Genomic DNA, 25101 nt, shown 5'->3' with positions numbered 1-25101 from the left:
TCTCTCCACCTGCTTTCTTCCTGCTACTTCTGTTTATTCTCCATTGGACTTTGTTATGCTATCTTTCTGCGTCCTCGTGTTCATGAAGACACTAAGCTGTACCCAAAGGGTTGTAAAGTGTCCTACAGATGCAAACTATTCTTAACATGAAATAAACCCACTAGAAGACTTCCGACCAATATGAATACCTTTAAGTGCTGGAGTGTATAAAGTACCAATTGGATTAATAAAGGACACACCATCCTCCCCATCCATCTCTGGGTCATTGTCCACTGCAGCATTGCCACCTACGTCAAACCAGAAGTTACCTTAACAGACTGAGGCTCATTGGCACTAAAATACAGATAAGCATTGCAACATGCATGACTTCAGCATATTTAGGAAGGCATCCAAATGAGAAAAGAGAATAAACCGAAGTATTTAACATATAGGGAACACTTAGCAAGTTGTGGCATGAACCACTGGTCTTTTATCTCTAGAACTTCAACTTAATAGCAGCAGCTTATGACAATCAATTTCTTAGCTCTGTTTTAGGCAGACTGCTGCAAACTAAGGCACAAACTTCATCTTTAACCATTTGGATGCTGTGAAACATATAAGCCCTTCTTAAAATTAATGTAGCCAAGAGACTGGAAAACACCAGTACTCAAGGGCTAAGTTCACCTTTGCTGATGTATGTATGTACTGTGTTAGCAGAGGGAATGAATATAATCTGATATCCTTCCTCTCCTTTGCACCCTGAAAGCAGGGTGGTCCACCAGGAATGGGGACTGAAGGAATTTATGAGTTGCTCATTTGTGCTTGGGCATATAGAACATATCAGGAGCGAAGTATGGGCAATACATAGAACATATTAGAAGCACAGTACGGGCCATATATTTTGTACTACAAGCATGCAAAGATTCCCCCACCCCACCCAAAAATGGCTTTTCCTCTTTAACCATCTTCAGTGAAATCAAAATTATGTCATGTGAGGCATTCTGTTGGAAAAAGAAGCATTACACAGTAACATTGGTACAAAACATGCACTTAATAATTTAAATTCATTACTTCCTCTCAGGATTTCTGGTCTATCATACACTTGATTTAAGCTGTGGAGAACCAGGGGTTACAAAGTCCACCACAGTGCAGATGGCTGAAGAAACTACGTGGCCCAGGAGATTATGGGTTAGTAGATATCTTGAATCTGGCCCACACCAGTTATAATCGACATAATGCCATCTGACAGCTGTCCTGAGACCCGCAGCACATGAAATTAGCTCCTTGTTGACTGAAGTCAACACCACCATCGTTATTAAGAGGGGTCCTGGCTGGCAGCCTGAGCCTCTGCCCCAGCGACCACCTGCGCAGGACCAAGGCCCACCCACAGCAGGGCAGGGTAGAAGAAGCTGCATCTTTCCCCTGGCATAAAGCCTGGCTGCCAGTCTCCAGGACCAAAGTCCTCAAAACACAGGTGCTGGTAATGGGAGCACACAGCCTGTGGCTCCTCTTCTTCAGCACTATAACCCCAAAATGGAAGGCTCAAGAATCACAGCAGGATCTTGATGGCACATTTTGCAGAGTGCAAAGCCAGGATTACAGCTGAAGGACTGACATCTGGCTATTTGCTCAAAGACTAAATGCCATACATTCATCTAGTGCTAAAAAGGCAACACACAGACATACTAGTACATAACAGTCAAATATGCTAGCTACAGGAGAATTATCTATCAGTGTTTTGCTGATCATTAGCACTAAAGGAGGGGAAGGGACACCTTGAACACGAAGCCACTTTACCTATATATCCTCCGCCTCCTCCACCTGAGGAGCACCCCCCTCCACCCCCTCCGAAACCCCCTCTTGTCTCCCACCCCCACTTCTTCATGGCCTGGGGGCAGGATCTTCCTCCAGTAGCACCTTCCAGCAAGGATTTTCCTGACCACAGGAAGGAAGTGTTATCATTCCAGCCACCTCCACCACCTGCAGTTAAGAGAAGAGAAAAGGCACAGGTAGGGGTTATTTTTGTGTAAAAAACACTGCAGGGATCTGCACAACAAGCACTCCTTCAAAGCACCTCAGCTGAAAGTAAGAATCTCATGCCTTGGTTAGAAGAGGGGATGTGCTTGCTACACAGTGCTACAGTGACCTTTCTGTAGGGCTTTTGACCACATTAATCATCTGCACCTCTTTTCACCTACCATACAAGGACAAGTATTTTCTATGGAAAATGTGAAAAGATATCCCTGCCTACTCCCCAACCACTTGTTTCTGGCTTACAGAGCCTTCCCCTTCTCTTTGCAAAAAATACTTTTGAAAAAAACATGTTGGTTCTGAAGTGGAACAAAAGGAATTTAGTGAAAGGGATGTGAAAACATGTCCCACCCCGGCTCTAAATACAACATACTCACCAGTGACTCACTTTCAGCTCTGCTGCTTGTTTTGTCCAAGGTCTCTTCATAGAGACTTCTAGCCAGGGTGCAATTATGCTCTTTCTGCATAAGCCAGGGAAACTGTGAGTATGTCTATACAGTACAAAACAGTGCAGGGAGCAGGATGGCCACATCAGCACTGCAAACTCCCATATCAAAAATCAATCAACTTTGCTTATGAGAGGTATTACATTATTTTGGGAGAATGTTGCCATTGCTATGGCTATACCATCTCTGATACCCTTATTTAGGCCAAGTACCCTGCACTGTGGGTACCTCCTATATGCATCTGTTACACTTCCATGTTCTCCCTGAACTCTGTTTTCATGAGTTTCGCCTCACCTCCTTGTGAGGAGGAATCTGGGAGTACCACATAATCACAAAGGTTTTCTTAAAAAGAATAAACTTTCCTTACCTGCAGCTCCTGAATTTCCATTCAACCCCGGAATAGAGGAATCATTCTCTAGCCTTTCTGGATGAAATGTGTCTGTTTTGGCCCTGTAGGCCCTGCCACCACCTCCTGCTGCAATTATCAAGGGGACCGGTTCTCCGTTCTCCATCTTAACAAATTCAGAAATAAAGGCAGTGTTCAAACTGAGTCAGACACGCAAATGGAAGTTCAACCACACGCTAGTTACTGCATGTTGCACTAAGCAGGCATTTAGGACTGCTCGGCACCACAAATTCCACTGCATTACTTTTGCACCCACATCCAAAAGATTAATGAACAGCACTAGTCCTATCAAGTTCTGCAACAGAGAACAGTGGCATCAGCAGCTCTGTGAATTGTACCTACAGTGCTGATGACACTTAGAAAGCTTGTAATGTTACCGTGTGATGACTTTCATCAAACGGAACAGCTAAGGTGCACTGCTTTATATAGTGCAATATAGTGCCTCCATTGGTAAATGACTGCTACACTGGAAACTGAGCATGCAGAGTTATGTAGAATTATGTAGAAGCTGGGTGATCTAAACATATTGTTAATGCCTGAAACCAGTGTTTGAAATGAGTACTGTCTCAGCTAGTACATGACAGAAAACAGGTCCCTAGCTATAAGGTTGCCAACAGAAAACATACAGGCTATCCTCAACTTTTCTTGTCATTGCACCGTATAGGCCAAACGTGTAGCTGAAGTCTAATGTTCTGCAATGATAGATTTGAATAAAGTCCTGTGGAATTTGCCCTTTGCTGTAGAATTATGCTTCAGCATCTCAGCTTGCATTGAAAACAATCCAATTCAAACTCTTATGTTTGCAAAAGAAACTCCAAGCCACTGAAGCAAGCGTGGCCATACCATGTAGCAGTTCTAAGAAGCGTGAAGGGCCAACTCAGCTCACTACAGCTATCAACTGGAAATGAAGGATACCCGGAGCTCAATTTGTGGACCCTTCCCCAGAGGTGTATAAAGGGTTCTCAGATATTTCAGGCTGCGATACTAGAGGCAAGTGGCAGGATGTGTTCATGCTGAAGGTGCACGGGGACTATGTTTCCATACCTTAAATATGTAAGTTGCACCTCCCCCGCCTCCACCTCCTCCTGCCCATTCATTGACACTTCTGTTCACACGTATTTCTTCTTCAATCACATTGTTCTCTCCAATGCAGACTTTCTGTATAATATCATTAGTCTGCAAACAGAAGACCAGGTCTGAGTTCTGGTAAGAAATCTCCATGTCCTTGTACACACACAGGCCTCGTGGACCCTTCACCCTCCCAAACCAATAAATTGTCCTCCAGTGAAACTACATAAGCAGAAGCAAGTGAATGCTCTTCTAGAAGAATCTCACTTTTTGCTTCAACCTTTGTCAGAAGAATTTGTTGCCATTTTAACTGAATTATTTTGAAGCCAGCTCAGTGCTGGTATCTATTACCATGTAAAACAGCTCCATAAACTTTTAACATACAAAGTGTAGCAGAATTCATTGCGAATACTTCCCAGCATTAACTATCTGCATTTCACAAGTGGGGGAAGGGATTAACTCAGCGATGATGTGACTTGCCCCATGTCACGCAACAGCCAAATGGCAGAGACATAGAGAGAATCCAAGTTTCTTTACTCCTCTTCCAGTGCCCCATTGGTTGGGGCCAGGCAGCCAACGTGCATCTATCCAGAGCCAAGGTGTATTGGTGGCTCACGTAGATGTACCAGGGCTAGCTTTAACCTCGGTAGTCATAGCATGGCCAGTAGCAATGAGCTCAGCATAGACTAGCCACCTAATAGTTATCTAGACTTCCAAGCAAGTTTTGATGTTGATCCAATGCTTATGCTGTAGCAGCAATTTTACTGTAATTACCAGCGCTAGCTAGTTCAAAGCCTACCAAAACAGCTGCAATCCCACCTTTGATTGCAACATTGACCTGATGTTAAAGAAAATACTTCACTAAAAAGCATATTTCCTACTTAGCATTTTTTTCCCCTCCACCAATTAGCACCAAATGTAATGAACCTTCTCTATTAGGCAAATCACTGAATTCACTAACTGATTTCAAACACAACATTAAACCATCATTTGTAAGTACTTCTGGACTATCACCTAAGAGAGGTAACTGTCGCTTCAATTTTAAATTGGAGTACTACAGTGCATGACAAGCAGGACTCTGCTGTGAGTATTTGTAAGTTGCAAGCTTTGCGTCTAGCTTACTTTGCTTTATACGTTTCATCTCACTAACACTATCTTGTTACGCACACTGAACTCACTAAGTCAACAACAGTTTAAGGGAAAAATGCACAAATAGTTGTTACAGTAGGATTGACCTTTTGCTTCCTTCTACTTTCATGTATGTGTTTTCTTTTGGTAGAGGAACCTGATAAAAGCATCCTCAAGTTACAAATTATTCTGTTGACCACAAAATGTGTTCTAGGTTGTGCCAGAGAATGAATGGCATCTGTTTTGTGTGTGCAGACTTGCCTATGGAACTAACCAGTCCTCCTTTCCCTAGTCTTCCCTCTCCTTAATTGATTTGGAGTTGGGTGGGGATGATTAATAAAATGACAAAGTCAATGACCCAAAGGAACCACTAGATTACAATTGAATTAAAAAAAAAAATAATCCTTCATGGCAAAGACTTAACTGATTACAATCCAATCTAGTAGAAGTCCCTTCTACGAGTCAATGCAATCTCTTTGCCTCAATGAAAGAATTACATTAGCACTCAATAAATTCTCACTAAGATTACAGTGGCCTGCAATTTAATGAGTCCATATATTACACTCAGCTGGAATGTCCTAGTTATAGACATAAGATGGAAGTTTGAGTTAGGGCATTTCTCATTGCAAAGAGGCTTCATATTAATGGTTTGCTTGTAGATATGTATAATTCCAGTTTTAACATTATTTACTTCAGCACCCAGCCTTGAGAACCCCTCTTTCTTGTCTACATTCTTCAACCTTTCTCTGCTGTAACAGACTGCTAAGCTTTCACCTCTTGCATGCCAGCCATTAACAGTTAAGAAATGCACAGCATTTAAATATCCAGCTCAAACCTGTAGGTGAAATTTCATCAGATAATGCTTAGTTTCCTCCATAAGAATCTCCTACTCCCTCATCCTCCAAAGAATACTAAATGATTAATAGATTATTGTGCCTGCAAATGGTAGACGTTGCACCTTTCTGTCAAGACATTTGCAGCAATTATTGGTTAGTAACACAAAAATGAGGACTGACTCAGCAGTGATTAATTTGTCTCTCACATTCCCATACAGAGAATAACCAAACACGACCTGTGAGATGGGTGTCTCCAGAGTTGCAGAGTACTATGATAATGGCAGAGTTGGGCTCAACAGACAAAAAGACAAAGCCCTGTGAAGTCAACCTTGAAGACTGATCTCCAGAGGAAAGGAAGGCAGGGTTGTCTTTTCTCTCCAAAAACTCACACAGATGCTCTGAGATATGCAGAACAATCAGAAACCTGTAGTGTATTATCAGTGGGGCCTGAATGTTGAAGAGGAAGTGAGCACAGTGACGTGGTACTTCATCCTTTCACATTCATGCCCTCCCAGTAAAACTGTAGCTATCCCTCGAACCATATAACCCAAAACCCCTCAAGGACAACGGTTTTCTCTGTAAACAGGCAAAACTCCATGGATTTGTAGAAGGGATTAAGGCAAAACAGAAAGGGCGATCACTTACACTAGGACAAGCATCTTCTCCTTGCTGTCCCACCAAGATATACAAAGTATCATCCTTCTGGAGGTCAAAAATTCCCAGCACAGACACGCCGTGGGACCGCACCATGGTGTTCTTCCCTCCTTTCCCACCAGCAGCTCCATAGCCTGAGATGCTGCAGGAAAAAGAAAACAAGAGCCTGGCACCAGAGTTGTCCCAGACAGGTGGAAGGTAGTACAAACCACTTCCAGGCACTGAGTGTTTTGCACACCTGAACTATACACAGTGTCACAGGGCTGTGCCCTGAAGACCTGACACTAAATAAATCTAAACCCAAAGCTTGAAGACTGAGGTTCTCTGCTCTACATGGACCTATGAACTTGGGTAGCTACAAAACAGCTTCTTTCACATTGATTCTTGGGCAAACACTTGCTGAGGACAGAGCGAGCAAGTCCCTGTAGTTTCAAACTTTAATATATGAAACACATCTTGTTTCCCAGAAGGCATACCCTTGAGAGGTTTGCAGCAATGAAGAGAAAGAACAGAAGCAAGAGAACCGGTAAGTACAGCACATATGGCTAAAAAGAACATTAAGCATGAGATTGACAGGGGGAGAATTGAGAAAGCAGACAGCAAAACTGGTCCTGGTAGCATGGACCAGATGGGAAACAGCTCTCCTATTCCCAGGACCAGAGGAATATAGAAGAGTAGATGGACACAACACTACCTGCAGTAAACAAGGAAGGCAAAAGTCCCCGGGCTAAACTCACAGTCACCACGAACGTCTCATTGCCTCCAGCCAGGAGTGGCTAGGTTGCATACACAGGCTGCTGCAGTCTCAATTAAGGCTCTGGGACTTTTATTTCAAGCAGTCAAGATTCAGAGGTCCTTACTGTTGTTGATGTACCCAAAGATTTGGCTGTACCACTCCAGCTCAGCTGCTCAGCTCCTCCTTCTCCCTTTCTAAGTACATAAACAATTTACATACTTGATGCAGCTTTTATCAAAGGATTTCAAAGCACTTTATAAAAATCACGATAAAACACACATCTCTGCTGCAATAAAAGACAGAGTTACTCAACTTTCTGAGCAAGAGAGTGGTGGTACAGCAAGTTCAATTTAGATCTGAAATAAGCAGGTGATTCTCCACTGACATTAGTAGCTTTGCAGCTATTTCCATGAGAACAAATTCAACCTGGAGCATGTAAACAGTGACTGCAGGGCTGAGAACACAAAACTTCCTCTCGGCTTCCTACCGGTTACAGTGTAGGTGCTCTGCTTTACCTCCTCCTTTCCTCTAGCACCTGGTTGGTCTTTGCCCAGCACAGTCTTGCATGCAAACAGGCTACAAGCAGAATGAACCAGCAGTGCCCATCATGCGTGAGCACCCTGAACAGGTTGGGCAGTCAGCTCACTTTCAGCCAGCAATTTGCCTTAACGATTAGCATGAAGAACTCAACCTTGTGATACTGCTCTGAGGCAGCCAGCATGGAGCAATTCTGATGTTGAAGCAACTATGGGGCATCAAGTGCCTCATAGAGCACATTAGATCCTCACAATGTGACATGATTATGTTCATGCCACTGCTGATAACCAAAGCAATCATTCCTCAGTAAGGCTGCACTGGAGCCAGCAGAAAAAGTGATGGACACAGCACTGGGCTACCCTGAACAGATGCTGCATGAATCTGAAGACTCAAGTTGATTTGCTGTAGAATTTTGTAATGGCTAATGAGGTGCACTATCAGGCACAGCAAGCTGGCAGGGGTAATCGGCTGCAATTAGGGGCCATATTTTTCTGTGTATGAACAGATTTTGCATATAAGCAATGATGTCAGGAAGTTCAGGAGAACCCATTTTGGCCTCATTCAAAAGCTGCAGACAAATAAAACCCAGTAGATTCAGGTCACAGTCATTCCCTATTCAAAATGGGTGTCACTATTTAAACAGATGGGTTATCTTGTCTTCGAGTTTTAGCAAGATCCCTTTCCTTAGGCACAGCTTTCTTTTACAGGAGGAATCCATTTAACCATATTGGTCCTGAAGAAAGATTCAGACCACCCTGAGTAGATATAACCAGAACACAGAATACCTCCACTGTCTTCCTCCTTTTCTTTTACTATCATACTTGTAGGAACTGAAAAAGAAAACTGTGTCTTCAGGAAGGATCTGGATGAGCAGAGTGCACTGCCTGTGCAAACCAGGGCTGGAGAAAAAAATCCACCTCTAGTTAGACAGGTCATGGGAAACACTGGAGCTAGTTTTGAGAATATGAGAAAATGCAGTGCCTAGGCTGGCCAACTTAGAAGGACACCTTTTTGCATTCCACTGTGCTGTGTTCTTGTGCTACCTTACAAGAAGCGACCAGAGAAAAGAGAGGACAGTGGAAGTGACAACAAATGAGGCACTTAGCAAAACGGACCAAAGACTCTTGCTTTAAAAATTGAAAGAATTCAGATAATGGATGGTAACGTGTAATTTATTACAGTTCACTTCTCTCATACTTGATCATAGGCCTAGATATGGGATGACAAGACCTTCTGAATGCTTAGAAGGAAATCTGAAAAGTATTCTTTTATATTGCCTAACTTTATTGTTATACAACATGCAGTCCCATGGGAGCAAACCAGATGATTTTGTCCATATCAGCATTGGAGCATGTAGGACTCCAGTCTTCAAATGAAGCCGTCTACAGTGTGTGGCAGCCTAGCCAGACCTTCATAGATGGTGGGGTTTTCTGGGTGTGGTTAGCTTGTGCTGGTAGAGTTTTGTGAGAAGTTGAGCTTTCTGTCTTTGCATTTTAATAACGGATATTCTGTCTCATGTTCACACAATCTATATCCTTCTTATGCATTTATCAGGAATGTAACTCACTGCTCTACATTACACAGTGTAAAACGCACTGATATGGCATAACATCAGCTTTCTTAAGAGCCCAACAGCCAGCTGGAGGATTTTATCTCTGGGTCAGGTATATTGGAGATGGCTATCAGGCTAACTTACAGGACCCACAGTGCAGCAGGCCTGCAGGGGAGAGCTAAATACAGGCAGTGGGTCCAGACTCTGGGAAGCCTTAGAATTGATACTGCAAATTGACATTTTCCTAGGGCTATGCTACACTGGGGGACTCTGCTGCCCCTTCAGCAGCCCAGAATCAGGAAGATGTCAAGTTACTTTAAGCCCACAATTGCTGCCTCCTTACCCCAGGCTCAGTGAATTCTCTACTATAGCCTTAAGAGGTGCAGAAGAGAATGTCATCCATTTATACATAGGTTACCAAAGACATTAGCCATCTATTATCTACACAGAACCTAAAAGTCTGTTAGGTCATTTATAGGACTTAAATAGACAGGTCCTCCCTGCAGGACCTCTGGTTTGTATTGTGTAGCAAAAATCAGCCTACAGTTGCACTGGAATTCTGGCTCTTCTTGGGCTGTGATATTAAAGAAATGACAATGTTGTAAGTTTATTGCCTCTTCTCTTTTGGGCTATATTTTATAACCATATTTACTGAATGCCAGTCCTGAAAAATTCTATTCACCTCAGGCAACTCATTTTTGATAGCTGAGTAAAATATCGTTAATGCTTTTTTCATTACCATCAATCCTTGTGGTAATAGGTACTCAGGCAGAACTTGTGCCTGGCCTAGCCTAGCCAGTTTCTCAAAACTGCTTTGCAGTAGACTTCTGTTAGAGACTGACATCTATCCTCAATATTAATATTCTTTTTCAATAAAAAGAAAAAAAAGAAGGTGCCAGTAATTTTTAACTGAAATTTGCTCAAAGCCTTCACTGGAATGTTTTGCTTTGAAATCCATGATACCATCATTGGTTTCAATACGGAATGCTGCATGAAAAAACACCACTAGACAGTCACTGATTCAAACAGACAGTTCTGCTTACAAACTGATGCATGTAATGGCTTGATGTTAGCATTCAGATACAGTGAACTAAACTTCGATTGTACTTATTTCCCCAGCAAGAGCAAAAAGAAAAAATGATTGGTAAAAATCTGATTAAGTAGCATTGAACCGTATCTGACCATCTCCCTTTGAAAATAACTCCACAGAGAACCCTCAGTATCACAGAGCCTAACATTTAAGTGGCAGGCTTCCAAAATCAATTCTACAGTGGTCAGCCAGGCTTACAGGCTCAACTTATCATGCCTAGATTCAAAAAAGTCAAGATGCTGAGCAGAGCTTGATGCAAGCTGTCCCATAAGAAATACTGACATACGATTGTGCCTCCTATACCAGGTGAAGAGTGGGAAAAACTCATTCTGATCCTAGAATTCAACGGATGGCATATGGGATATGTATGCCCCTTGGCCTGGGGAGGTCAAAACACTTGATTTTCAGCTACTTATGGAGCTCTCCCAACCTGTAACCATTTAGGCTAAAGATCTGTCTGCCTCAGATGGTTGCTTCTCTTCCTTTTCTTCTCTCTTTCACCAAAAAGTCGCATCTTCCAGACAACAAATCTGAGACCAGAAAGGTTGGAAATCACAGGATCAAGGAGGAGTAAAACCCAAGTAGATCTGGCCAAACTTCTGAATATAATGCTTCATATATACCTAGCATGTATCTACAGCCTGGATAAGTTTCAAATGCAAAGATATATCATGACAATCGGAGATGGTTCCCTTACCTGTATGTGTTGGTTGCTGGTACTCTCCAGATCTGAATGCCTTGGAGAATCCCTTCAGCTCCTACAATCACACTGAGGTTGGAGTTCCTGTAGGCATCGTTGCATTGGCTCTGTGTGGGGCCATAGGGTCCACTGGCACCACATGTTGTGAATAACCAGTGATCTGAAATGGGGACATATGCAAAGCATGATCCGACCATCCAAAGATCAAGTAGCTGTTCCGCTCTTTATTCACTCTCTCTTGTCAGACCAAGAGAAGAACCTGACCCCTGAGGTTTTAGCCAGAGCAAACACTCACAGAATTCTTTTAAAAGACTCATAGCGCTGTGTATCTCAGTATTTGACAGCTTTTCATCTACATGTCCTGAAAGCTATCCCAACTATGAACATAGCTTTACTTTTTCTAAGGCTCAAAAAGGCAAAGATCACAGAGTAGAGTAAAATGCAACACAGACCACCCAGTTTTGTGCTCTGTTCTCTGGGCTGTTAAAATGCACGCTCATAACCTCAGGACTGGTGCATTTTAGCTCTTTCAGTTTCTACAGACGTTTGATTATTGAATTTATTTTATACGGGAAAGTAGCTGTTAATTAGATAAAAACCTGTACATACAACATCATCTCAGTGATTAAAACATAACAATAAACTAATTGTATTTTGAATAATTATTTGCTCACAAGAGATTCAAGTTAAGCTTCAGAAGGCAAAACACCTAACTGAGGCCTGTAAAACAAGCATTCAGCTCTGCAGATTCTAGGCCAGATCTGCGGGTGTAGATCAATGCATCCCTATTACAGCCATTTTCATCAACTGGAAGTACTAGCCCTGTACAAATAGATTTCTAGAACAAGGCTTTGCTAATTTGTGCCTCAAAAAAATCTAATTTTAATTTGAATACATGATGCTGAAAATGCCTTCCTCTTCCTTAAAGATTCATTATTAGGGCCAGCGCAGTTGCAAGACCACAATGCTCTTGTAAAACCCACCCTAGCATATTTGCCAGTATATCAGGAAATATTTCATATGTAATCAAAACTAAGATCTAGATGGTAAATAAGTGGACTAAGCATTTTTGGTGCACATTACATAATTTATCATTCATACTTATTAACAAGCTAATATACACAACCTAATAAACACCATTAGTTAATTCTACTGCCATTAAAGACAAAAGACATACATCTAAAGAACATTATTTCTATAAATGATGTTGGGCCAGCCAGCCCTCCTTATGGCTTTCTCAAAGGGCACCATTTTTCCCCTCAGCTTCCACTAATGCAATACAACACATGCAGAGTCTTTCAGCGATGGTACTAATTAGCTCAGGTAGAACATTAGCTTGATCTGCTTCTTGGAATTCAGAGCTATTGTCTCAGCAGATCTGGTCTAGAAATTACGGTCTGCATGTGTCTGGATGAGAGGCCAGCAGTTCTACCATTACTGTTACTGGAGGGGTTCACCCACCAGAAATACAAGGAAACACATTAGTTTAGCCAGGCACAAGGTCTGAATTACCTTTTCACAAACTAATCCTGAAGTTGAGCTAAATTCCTTCTTATAAAAAAGTTCAATGCATGAAATGGATCAAATAATTTGGCAGGACTTTAAGAAATAAAGTGGCTGGTATTTCTGAAAAACCTTTGTAATACAGTCTTGGCTATTCCAAGAAGCAATGCAAAACTACTACTTTAGGAAAGCTTCCCAATCTAAGTACAGCTGAGAGAATAATCTCCTCCTCCTTACTGCAAAATCTATGCCACCCCTCCTCAAAACTCCCTTGTAAGGGTCCTCTAGAGATTTTGCTACCGTTACTTGTTTTATATGGATACTTACATACTTATTTTACTTATTTCTCCAATCCTTCTGCAATGGGTGGCAGTATAAAGTCTTAAAATTAAAATTAGTCTTAAAATGGAAGAATTCCCCTCTCCTCCTCTGCCTCCAATGTACCCCCAAAAACCGCAAGAACAACAGGTAAAAGGGGAAAAGCACCTAAGAAAGCAAGGTCTAAAAGTTCCTAAAGCAAAATGCTTCAGTAGCTCTGATATCGACAGTCTTGCACCAGAAGTTACTTATGTTTATTCTTGCAAAAAAAACCCCCAAAACCAAAGCAAAATCTCACACAAAATGGAAGATGAGAGACTCATTCTGTCAGCTATCACAGTGATTTAACATTGCAATATCCCAGTGGGCTAAGCCACCTGCACTGAAACATATGTTTAGTAAAGCAGGCAGGCAAGTGTCTTCGTTTGGAACAATAAGAAGCCATTTGGATGTCTCTGGTGAAACATCAAACATGTTCCCAAAGGTAGAAGCAGGTGACCTTCAAGGGGACAATAAGCCCAAAACATGAGAGAATCAAAATGGAAAACTGGAGGTGATAAAACCGAGGACAGACCACAGCATGTGCATACTGCTGCTATGGTTAAGCTTTAAATTTCTGATTTACTCCCTTTAAATAAATCTTGTTCCTTAGGTATCTGCTCACCTGGCCTTGGCACAAATATCTCTAGACTATCACACGTGTAACACACAGCACAGCTGGACCTGAAACTGGCAGCTCTTGACTCCCACGGGGTTCTAGGGACAGGGGATCAATGAACTACGTCTTATTCCAAAATGCTTTTTAATGGCCTTCTGTTTCCTTAAAAGCCCAATGCCCTGGTGGAACAGAAGAAAAATGTCCTCCTGCTGCAAACATTATGCCTTCAGACTTTGAACTGAAGCAACCAGAACAACTTTTGTATTTTCTGCCTCTTGGACAGACTAGAGGGGGCTCACTTAAAGTGCAGAGGCAGTATCAGGGTAAGAGCAAACAGTGCTGGTAATTTAAGATTAGTGAATGTGCATCTAAACTCTTAGAATCTGGCTTTTAAGAGCATGAGAGTACGGGGAATGAAAAACCACAGATATGTTATGCCAGGGAGTATGACGTAAGGAATCTGGAGATCACTGAGCACAGGAGGTACTATCTTAGATTTCAAAAGCGGTCCTGTTGTAATCGATACTGTGGTATATACAAGATTATATGTAAAGCCTCCCAGATTCTGCAGCTGCTGCAGTTAGTGCTAGCAGACATCTTTACTTGCTCTCCTCAGGTAGATGGTAGACAGGAATGGGAGAAGACATGTTTCAGAAGTAGCAGAGCTGGGTAGTGACCTTTGCCCACAACATTGCAGGAGGAAGGCTGGCCCAAGTGAAGTCCATGGGGAGACTGCACCTGATTTGAACCAGCCAGGATTTCAGTAAAACCTACAGCCAGGTGGTGCGCAATCTCCTCATTTGTCACTGCTGCATTGACTTGCAAACAGTCCTCCCCTTGTTTATATGCACTTTCATATGTGATACTGAAAGCCAGTCCAACATTTAACAGCTTTGTCGCTGAATTAAATGGGACAGAATACGGCATGGGAAGAAGTTGCCCCTCATTTCAACATAATTAGGACAGATGGGTCTTAGTTACAATTCTGAATACAGACTAAAAACCTCGCACTTCCCTCCCTCTGCTCTCTTAAACATTTCACAAAGCCAACCCTCAATCTGCAGATGTAACAGTAGCCCACGATCTTAAACCACTAACCCAGTAACAAAACAGAGTACTGCCCATCTTAGATAACCCACCACTTCTTTTTTTAAGTAAGAATAACCATTCACTCCCTGTAAAGTATTGATTTTCTCCTGATTTTAGAAATGACTGCAGCATGTCTCATGAGGTCAGAGACTGCATTTCTACAGGTTGCTGCATGCCACAGCAGTTTACATTAGTTCAATGTGAAACATTATTTTGATCTCCAAAGACTAAAGCAGCAGCACTGAATCGAAAATCCTTAAGCAGCTTGGTGAGAAGCATAGATTTTTCCCATCGGTGCATGTGGTCTGTCACATACTGCACAGCATACCTCTCCTTCCTTCTGCAGTGTGTGACAGGCTAACATTGCCAGCACCTCACACTCACACGATGGGAAAAAAAGCAGGACTCTGCAGTCTAATCTTCCCAAACAAACAGCAGATTTTGGAAGTTTGCCCAACTTCACACAAGTTACAGATGCCTGGTTTCCAGAAACAGCTGAGCATTCCCACGATGAAAACTAACAGGTAGTTAAATGTAGGGTCCCTATATATTCTGTCATTGGCAGCTGCAAGATGCTAACTGGGTTTAAAAATCTTTCCTGTTTAAGGTGGAGGAAAAAGAAAAGAAGTGAAGATTACACTGAGAATCAGAACTGGGGTACTACATTTCAGTGAATAATTTGTACATCAGTTCATTTGACAGAATCCCCACTTTCACAAGAAACGTGGCAGAAGAAACATTTGGTCTTCTGCCTATTCACCCACACACCTGCCCTCCTCAAGCTTCCTGGCAATCTCCCCAACACATTGCTAAGGTCCCAGCAACAACATTTTGCAAGAAATGCCATTTTGGCTCTATTAAAACAGATTTAAAAAAAATCGTTCTTCCCAACTTTTCTTGCCAACTTAGATTTACTGATATATTTACACACACAGTCACTCATGCTTATTTTCTTCTGCACAGCAGAAATTCTAGTTTTCACACAGCTTGGCTAGATGTGTAAGATGCACAGCAATCAAGGCACTGGATTTCAGCCATAGCAAAGGGGAGTGATGTCCTGCTCTTGGAAAACAAAAAGAACAAAACCCCACAAGACTTAAAATGACTAATTCATTTGAAGCTCTGATACTACTTGCAGCCCAAGGCAGCACTGCTGCAGGCACTGCTGGAAATAACAACCAGCAACAATGAAGAGAAAACAGTGGAGCAAAGCCTAAAGCACATTTATACTTTTAACATAGAAAGCAATTTCACTGGCACACATAGCACATAAACTCCATATCACAAAACAGACACAGGCATTTAAGCTATACCTCAAGGACCTAAATGTATTAACTGGCATTTGTTAAATTAAGCTGGTTTGAACTGAGGTTCAACTTGTTCCAAACCAAAACTTTACTGTGATTTGAGAAAATTACCAACCAAGCACCATGCTACTTGGCTTATTTTGGAACCTAGAGTAACTAACTAGTGAAATGCATCAGTGCTTTAAAACAATGTGTAGGCAGTTCGTGCTGCCACAACCTCTATTCAGGCCAAGAGGCTATCCCTACTTCCAATGGAGTAAAAAAAAACATTAATAAGGGCTATAAGGTCTCATGCTTCAGGGGCATAAGAACCCCAGTGGCTAAACTTCTGAAGGCAATTAATTCTGTTAGTTGTCCATCAGGGAGTTCATTTTACTTCTTCCTCTAAGGCAGATGTCATCAAACTTGATGCCATGAACAAGAAGAATGCTTGCTTCATCTATTTGTAAAACATTCACAAGCTCCCTTACAATACTTGGCCAATATGGGAAACCAGAGGCTTATAGGAAATTGCCCATCTTAATCTTCACTAATGTTTGGCTGCTATTGGCACCATGGTATGTGTGGAGGGATATACCTTTTACTTGGTGCATGAGCAATCTCAGTTATGCATTACCAGCAATTCCAGAGTTGGTCTGTGCTGAAAATCTGTAGGCAAAATATACTAGAAGCATATATAAGAAACATGTTCGGTGATGTAAGGAATGAAAAACCTTTCAATTTTGCTTTGGGTTCTGTTGTTTAACAGTGTCCTGTGAGCAGTAATTTGAGATTATTACCTTTTCCAGGACGAAGTTTGCCAGAGATTAATGAGTCGGGGCAGGGGTTTGAAGGATGATGGTAAATGGCAGAAATAGGGTTGCGCTCACAATCACAGTCCCTGAACTGTTAAATGTGTCTACACAGTGATATTAACTGGATATAAAATGATCATAGAAATTACTGAGTCTTGCCAGCAATACCAAAACCAGTTACACAGGTACGGCTAGACTAAGAGGAGGCCAGCTTTTCAACTATTTATGGAGTTACTATTTCTACCTCTGTCTTTCCATTTTCTAAATGAGGGCAGCAATGGAAGACTTGGACGTGTTTTTCAGTTCAACAAGAAAAGCATCTGCAGTGATGACAAATGTATGCCAGATCGATCCTGAGCATCATTTCAAAGAAACACTCAAAGCTTGATTCATACTTTAGATTTTTCTTAAGTGGCCATATAAAGGGAACACTACCAGGGCATCCTTGTAGGAAATTATCTGTGGTCAGTATAACAGGGCAAGGGCATTGCTGACTTTGAACAGCAATGAGAACGGCTTGTTTCTCGCTACCTTCTGGAACCAGAAACTAACAAAGCAGCATGAAGAAAACTAATTTCTTTTCTCTTTTAGGTTTCACTTAAAGAGATAGCAGGAGTCTTCCATAAAGGGTGTTAAGTGAGACATGCTGCTAACTTTTTGGAATTTGTTTGTTCACAGTTACAAAGGATAGTAGAAATGCATGTTGGATAACAAAGACCAAGTTGGGTGGAGGTGGCAAAATTATTTTAAAACCTTTCCTGAGATTTATAGCAGTTTCTGCACAATTTAAACTGCTATTCTTAAGAGTGGGCAGCTTTAAAATTTAGGTCTAAAATGTGTGAATTGCCCTGTTTATTTCAATTGTATGACTAACTCTGGAGAGCATTTATGCCAATTCAACTTTGCTATGTTGGGATCTGGTTGTATGCTGATTTTCAGTATTGCACCTTTGCTATTTTCAGTCCTACGGAGAAAGCAAGTGTAAACACTGCAATAAAGAAATTCATGCCTACATAATCTGAGGTCCCACCGTCCATCTCTGAATATTTTCTATCACTGTTCAGGATGCTACTTTTCTTGGGGGGAGGGCACTGAGCTGTTATTCACTGTGTTAATTGATGCTTAATACAAAAATACAATTCTGCAGATACCTTTATTGCATTATGCCAACAGTTCAGTTAGTATAATTGCACACAAAGAGCAACTAAATGTAATTTTCTTTTACTTAATACTCGCTCCGCTGTTCCTTTCAGCTCCTTCATCTGATTAACTAATGTGACTCAGAGTTCTTCCGAGAAACAGCCATGTAAGTACTTGTAAGAGGACTCTTCCTGATGCAAAAGACAAAATCTGTGCAACCACTAAGTGTTATGAGGAAGAGACCGGAGCTGAAGGAAAACAGTAATCCAGTCTGGATGAGAAAATGATTTGCTGACAGTTTCCATGCAAGAAACCATGGTCACACAATGGCTGGTGGATATGCAGATCAGATGGGACAAAACAATGCAAGGTTTGAGGGTAAAAAAGGTTAACCTTTTTGTACATTTCACAACACACCATTTTTGTACTGTGTGTCCTGACACGAGTAAGTTGTCAGTGGGACAGATGAGAAGCTGAAACATCAAAAGAGAGGCTACCCTCATGGTATTTACAGCCTATTCAGAAGCACCAGAAATCTTTAATTAAAGCTTGATTGCTCTGTGTCTCATTATCTCCTTTCGCCTACTGAGAATCCTATTTTGTCTCCTCCAGTTTCCATGATAGTAATTTGTTTACCTAGAGTTCCTCATTATTGCTCACTGTATCTTTATATGCCTGAATTTCCCATATTCTAGCCTTGTCTATAAAAGGAAATTGCATTGGTTTGATATAAATTGGCTTTTTAATTGGTAGTTAAACTCCCTGTAGAGAAATGCTACGGTTTGAGCAGCTTTCAGTTTTACTTAAACTAATACCTAATCAATTCAAAAACAAAGCCAAAGTAAGCTTGGTTCACATCAAAATAAACAGTGCACAGATTTAACCATTTCAATCAAAAATCCTAGTTCCACTGAAGTTGTTTCAATCTTCTGGGTTTTCTTACAACTTTTTTGCAGGCTTCTTTTAGAATCAAGTTTCACCTGCAACCTTTCAGCAAGAAGCTCGCATGCCAGCAAATAACACGTCACTAATTAATTGAAAAGGAAAGCATTTGCATTACTTGGTGATCATCTATCTAACGGCCACCTTGCACTGCAAATAACTGTGACTTGAAACCTACAGGAATTTTTCTGTGTTGGTCCTGGTCATCGTCAAGAAACTTGAGAGCGCAACACCACCACATTAGTTGTAGCGATTTTGGGTCTTATTCTCTACACAGCACATTCATCATCCCATGTGTGACACATCACAGCGGTTAACAGATTTCTGGAAGCTTTAGGGTCTTTCACAGAGTGGCTGCGTTATGTGTTTTGAACCTTTGGTATATGTATCCTGGAGGCATGCCAAGCCACGATAAGCAATGGCAAGGCTGAAGAAGTAATTCACTGGGTACAGAGCCTGAGAACAGAGAGGATAGGGAGGTTGGTGGTGATGAATATCACTTCTGCTGAAAATGGATTTCCAAGCACAGGCAAAACCAGCAGGTGCATGTAAGAGGTTGTTCTCAGTTACAAAGGAGCAAATCAAGGCCCATACTCTTGAAAGCAATGGAGCTTCTTTGGATTTACTGTCATGCAAACAAAGTGGTACCTGTCTTTCAGATTGTACTTCCTGCTGTGTAGGCTGAGCTGGCTTGGGGACTTGGGGAGGGTATTTTATTATCCTGTTGTCTCCTCAGCTATAGGAACACAGTTCTTTGTTTTAATATGATTTCTTAAGAAGGAAATATTATAGCCTGTGATCCATCACACAAGCCAAAGATCACATTAGCTGTAATTACTTTTGGCTGAGCTCATATTGGTCAATGCAGTCTTTAGGACTTCAGGGTGGCGCTGATGCTGTTGGTTCACTCGCACAATAGTAAATACGTGGCCATCAAAGTAAAGGCCTTGACAGACTCAGCCTGAGGTTTCTTAAATGCATTACAGGATGCAGAAAGAAACAAGATTAAAGCTGGGTAAAATGCATAGCCCAGGGACCAAACAAGCATCTGCAGTGTTTACTGAGAGCAGGGACTCAGCAACACAAAGGAAAAAGGTGATTCGGTGCTGTGGAGACCCTCAGAAACACAACGACTTCCCACTGCAAGAAGCCGCAGCGTAGCTTCTCTGATTTCTGCCCTGTCTACACTGAGGGCACAAAGGGGAGAAAATTGCTGTAGGAGTGATTTCAAACCTCAAAGGCTGGAGACAATTTTAGACAGAACATGAACAGGACTGAGGATCAAGCCCAGAAATTAGGCAAGCTGGCTTAGATACCACAGGAATTGCCTTGAATTTTCACCCTGAGGTCATAACAAATTATTTGAATTGCTCAAAGTACCTCGGTGATCTTCTCTTCTACCTCCACGCAATCTGACTCCCATTATTTCTACTATCCAAGCACTTCTTTAAATTGCATTCCTCAGATAGGACAGGGAGCAGAAGAGTTAGAAGATGTTCCATCATTTCAGGTCTAGTGAGAAGTAGGAAGCAACAAAATTCTCAAAGAAACCTACAGCCACAAGATTTCTAGCCTAACACCCACACACCCACTTTACATTAACTTTGCATCCAAACTTCAGGCCATTCTCCAATCTGAACCTGATATCTAATGGCTTTTCTGTTACTAAAACAGTAGGTACCTTGGAAGAAAATGTACAGCTGCCTTAGGGAACTACATCACCACCTAAGCATTGACATTGCTATGGAAAGTCAGGCAGAAATCCATAATCTACACCTGTGTATGGATCATACCACAAGATCACTGACCTAAGAGCAATACTGAAAGCACTTAAAAGTGAAAGGTGGCTCCACTTACAGGCAGGAAATGGAGATACAGATATCGAAGCGAACTCTTCAAGGGATCTGCAAAGAGGATGTAAGGGTCTTTTTGAAAATCATACCTTTCTGACCAGCCCAAGCTCACACACGACATCTGTAACAGAGCTAGACACAACCTTTATAGCTAAAGCACAGGTCCACCCAGCCCAGCATCCTCTCATATGGGCTCATTCCCTCTGCTTCATTCTCCTGAGACTCCTCTCAGTGCTCCTGCACTTTTCTTGCTGTATGATGCTCAGTACATAAAATATCAATAAACTCCACTTGATGGCAACTCTTGGCCTACACTGCAGACTGTATCATCAGCCTCTACCGCCAGAGCTCGCTTCACAGGAGAGTTCAGGTACCAGCAGCTGCCCTGCTGCGGCAGCATGGAGTGGGCTAATACATCCAGCTTTTCAGGCAGGCTTTGAAGACTGTGTGGAGCTTTTGACCCCACCGACCAGACTGCTATTGGTATCAGAGCCAACACCACTAGTTCATGTATTTCAACAGTACACTGCAGGTAGCAAAGTGAAACATAACCTAGAATAGAACAGACTCAAAGTCGTCTTTCTAAGACAGAGGAGTGGGAGAGAAGGAGGCAGCAGGAACAAATCCCTGGGCTTACTGACAAAATAAAGGAGGCATATACCAACCATGCCTGTTCTCTACCTTAAGAGGGGTGGTATTTCAAATTGGCAGGTAACTAGCTAGTCCTAAGTGAGAAGAAACAGCTGCACACAGTGCTGAGGGTGGCAGTTGTAGCAACTGCTCATCTCTCCTGTAGTCACCCCTCATTTCCATGGTCAGCCCTGCTCCCCCCGGTAGGCTGGAGGTTGTGGCCACCTGAATCAAATCGGAAAGAGAAGCTGGCAAGGAGGAGGGAAGGAAGCAGATTGAAATAGAAATGCACCTGTAGAGCCCAAAACAGATATTGTGAATGTGTGGGCAAGCCTGGGAGAGGGAAGAGACAAACATTTGGGAGACAGTGATGTGAGGGGGAGGGAATGGAAATCTTGAATCTATTTGGCCCACACTGCTACAATTAAGCTGGAAAGGGGAGCTGGGGGACAGGGGAGAACGAAATAACATTGACCATAAAAGACTGACATTTCTAACTAACTAAAAATCATGTGTTTAAAACAAAGTCCAATGCTGTACTCTTTCAAATGGGCAATGAAAATATTACTGAAAAAGCAAAGCTATGTTATTTCAAACCAAGCCTATATTAACTAGAGATGCGTGTTCAGGTTACCACATGTTGGACTCCGTCAATTTAGACACTTCATTTCAATTCCTGTCTATTTTCAAGTGACAATGACACCAAACCAACCTGTCGTACAGTTTAAAAACACGTTTTACTTCAAGAAGAGGCTCCCTCTGGTTCTTTCTTTCACCAGCTTGCAACTGAAATCCAAGTTACAGTTAACAGATAAAGGTAATTGCTTTCTAGAGCTTGTTTTGTTTTGTTTGTATGGGACTTGGGAAAAAGCTCTGGACAAAGGCCTTGGTAAAAAGGAATCATACTGCATTTAGCCACATCTAACTGAAATCTGTACTAGTTGGAAATCTCTGCTGTCTGAAAATGCTTCTCAGACCAGACAATTACCTGCTGGACCAGAAATGGGGGCAGTGTTGAGTTGGAGATTTCCCAGAAGCTTTTGTTCCCATCCAAACTTCTTCTGGCCACCTCTACTGGTGAGCAAATTGCTTGAGTCTGGAGTGGTACCTCGAGGTGTCTTCTCTCCACTGACTAGAAAACAAGAAGTCACAGATTGGTTTATCACTCAGGGTGGCTGAGTCAGTATGTAATCCAAAACTGAAGCTAAATTAAGGGCTGGAGGCTCCTCTGCTGAGAATAAGAGCCTGCAGTCACAGGATATAACACTATTAAAAGGAAAGGGCAGATTGACTTTCCATTGCTGTTACGGGAACTGTGCCAAAAGGAAAATAAACAGGAATGAGTGGTGGGCAAAACAGCAAGTGAAGACACAAAGCAGAAATACAGAGTACAACCTTTAGCAACTGTTAGAAAGTTTCTCTTTTAGCCAGTAAAAGTACATGCAATCTTTCTTAATTACAGCCTAATTTTAAGATCTCTCTAGAATACTGGAACCTGATGTACATTGTACTTACACACAGAAACCAAGGGGTATCACTGCATAAATAGAAAGACTCACAGCCCCAGCCAATGCAAATTAACATAACACAAAGCAGATGAAACATTCTGACTGCTGTTGGATGAGGAAGTGGCTTAGAGGTTTTCAATCTGAACAGGGCTACAGAGGCTGTAGCTTCAAGCCTAGGAGATGAAAGAACACACTTAAGTTCTACTGCTCAACCCAAGGTAGAAGTTTCATGTGTTCAGAGCTTCAATCCTCCAATCCTCACCTAAGTTGTTGGTCTGAGGTATAGAGTGACAGATCATTGAACACATTTACAAATTAAGCAATTCACTATGCATGAGATTGTGAAAGATGAGCCAGACACAAATGTTCAATAAAAATCCAAATGGGGTGAAATCTGGCAGCAGAGATATAGACTGGGCTTATTCTAGAGGCCAGTCAATCAAGAAGTCTGGATCAGCATCCAAATTTTTCCCAAGAGTAGGAGAGAGTGAAGATCCTAGTTTCTGATTCATACTTAAATGCATGTCAGTCCGAATAAAATAACCTTGTTCTAATTTAACTGGAGTATTGTGCCCAACGTTACTGCAAAATTAGTGTCAATCACAGGATGCCTGTCTTTCCCTAGCCAGAGTCCAACTGTCATTCATTTTGATAACTGTCACACAGCAAACCAGGTCATCTGGAACTCTATAATCACAGACTGGCTTCTGCATCAGCCTGGGTGGATAGGTGATGCTATTGTCTCAGCTGGAAGCTGACTCTCCCACACCATATGTCTTACTACCCATTTACTGCCAAACTCGGAACCCATTCACTGGTCGGCTCCACTAATAAGGTATGCATCTGAATGGTCTCCTCCATCTAAGCACAGTTATTTCTGAAACGTACATTTACATTTCAAGTCTTTGAAGATAACAACACCCAATCCCTTCCCCACAGTTTAAACCCCTTTCCAAATTTCAATTACATAGCAAATAAAAGACAAGTCACTTGCAGATAAAAGGAAAACTTACTTGTTAAATAACAGTCCAGACTAAGGGAGACATTGTCAAAAGCAATAATGGCATCAGATCCTTCTTCCCATGAAGCGATGATCTGAAACCAAAACCTGCACAGATTGGAAGAACAGGGATTAAATTCTATTAAAGAGATGAAACTCAGAGCTCTTTGCAATTAAAGCAGTTTTAGAATGGGGGAAAAAAGCTTTTCTTTTCACATATAAAAATATTAGATTGACAGAGAAAGTATCCTCACCCCTAACAAGCAAAGATGATCCGAGGAGGGGAGCTGTACATGAATATAGGTAGACAGAAAAAAGAATACAGCCCCTCTTTCCTCCAGAGGCATGCAACCTGAAGCAGGTGCAAGTATGTGTATGTGTGGGGTGTCAGGACAGCAAATAAAGTCCCCTGGCTTCTGGCACAAAACAAATCAGACACCTAAGTGATTTTATTCTCACAAGTGATTTACACCCTAAAGTGTTACGAAAAATAAGTAGGCTGGGGCTCCTGAAGTCATTTGGAGTTTCTAAAACGAACTGGAAATCAAAGGCTGAAATCAATTTAGAAAGTATTTGGTGTTGATCCGCCCTCTAGGAGGCAAAGGATATCTAACAGTCCTGGCAGCCACAAAAGAGAGGAACTGACACTGGGTAGTCCATAGGAAGAGCAGAACTCATTATCTCCTTGTAGAAGCTTAGCAGGTTTGCCTTAAATCACTTCCACACTCTCAGCTGGCTTTTGCCAGGGAGTTCTGCCACTCCTACATTACCAGAAGAAAGATCACTGTAAATTCACCCTCAGTGGTATTACAGGTCAACAGGAACAGCAAAAACAACCCACAGTCAAATACTTCAAATCTGATAGTATATTGACCATGCATTAATTTAGTGCACTCATGGATTTAGATTTTTCTCTTAGTTTAGCAAGTTCATGTTCTCCCGATGCATATCTGCCACATAAAATCATAATACTCTGCTTAGGAAGGAGAACAATTTCTAAAAGCAGCCGACCATGGCCCAGAAGTGACATACAATGCTGAGAGGTTGCATCAGGACTATAAAAACACAAAACTATCATATGCTGTATAACAAGCTGCAAGAGAATACGAAATATTTAAACCTCATTCTCTGCTGTATCTTGATGTTTTACACCAGCAGAAGTTAAGCCATTCATGGGTCTCTTTAATGTAGATCTA

At 41.8% G+C, this 25101-nt stretch overlaps 1 protein-coding gene across 1 annotated transcript in view; it reads right to left on the bottom strand.

Moving 5' to 3' along the window:
* The window catches only part of ALK (ALK receptor tyrosine kinase), a 328254-nt gene that overhangs the window by 22635 nt on the left and 280518 nt on the right, over positions 1–25101 (bottom strand). The window contains exons 10-17 of the mRNA XM_076334726.1: positions 23919–24013; positions 22386–22529; positions 11161–11323; positions 6540–6690; positions 3907–4038; positions 2824–2968; positions 1777–1959; positions 189–287 (exon numbers count right to left, since the gene is read on the bottom strand). Of these exons, the coding sequence (XP_076190841.1) occupies positions 189–287; positions 1777–1959; positions 2824–2968; positions 3907–4038; positions 6540–6690; positions 11161–11323; positions 22386–22529; positions 23919–24013 (1112 nt within the window). The remainder of the gene's footprint in view (positions 1–188; positions 288–1776; positions 1960–2823; positions 2969–3906; positions 4039–6539; positions 6691–11160; positions 11324–22385; positions 22530–23918; positions 24014–25101) is intronic.

This window comes from Aptenodytes patagonicus, chromosome 3 (genome assembly GCF_965638725.1).
Source record: "Aptenodytes patagonicus chromosome 3, bAptPat1.pri.cur, whole genome shotgun sequence".
Classification (NCBI taxonomy): domain Eukaryota; kingdom Metazoa; phylum Chordata; class Aves; order Sphenisciformes; family Spheniscidae; genus Aptenodytes; species Aptenodytes patagonicus.
The sequence above is the reverse complement of the archived record's forward strand: the minus strand, read 5'-3'. Positions and strand labels throughout refer to the sequence as shown.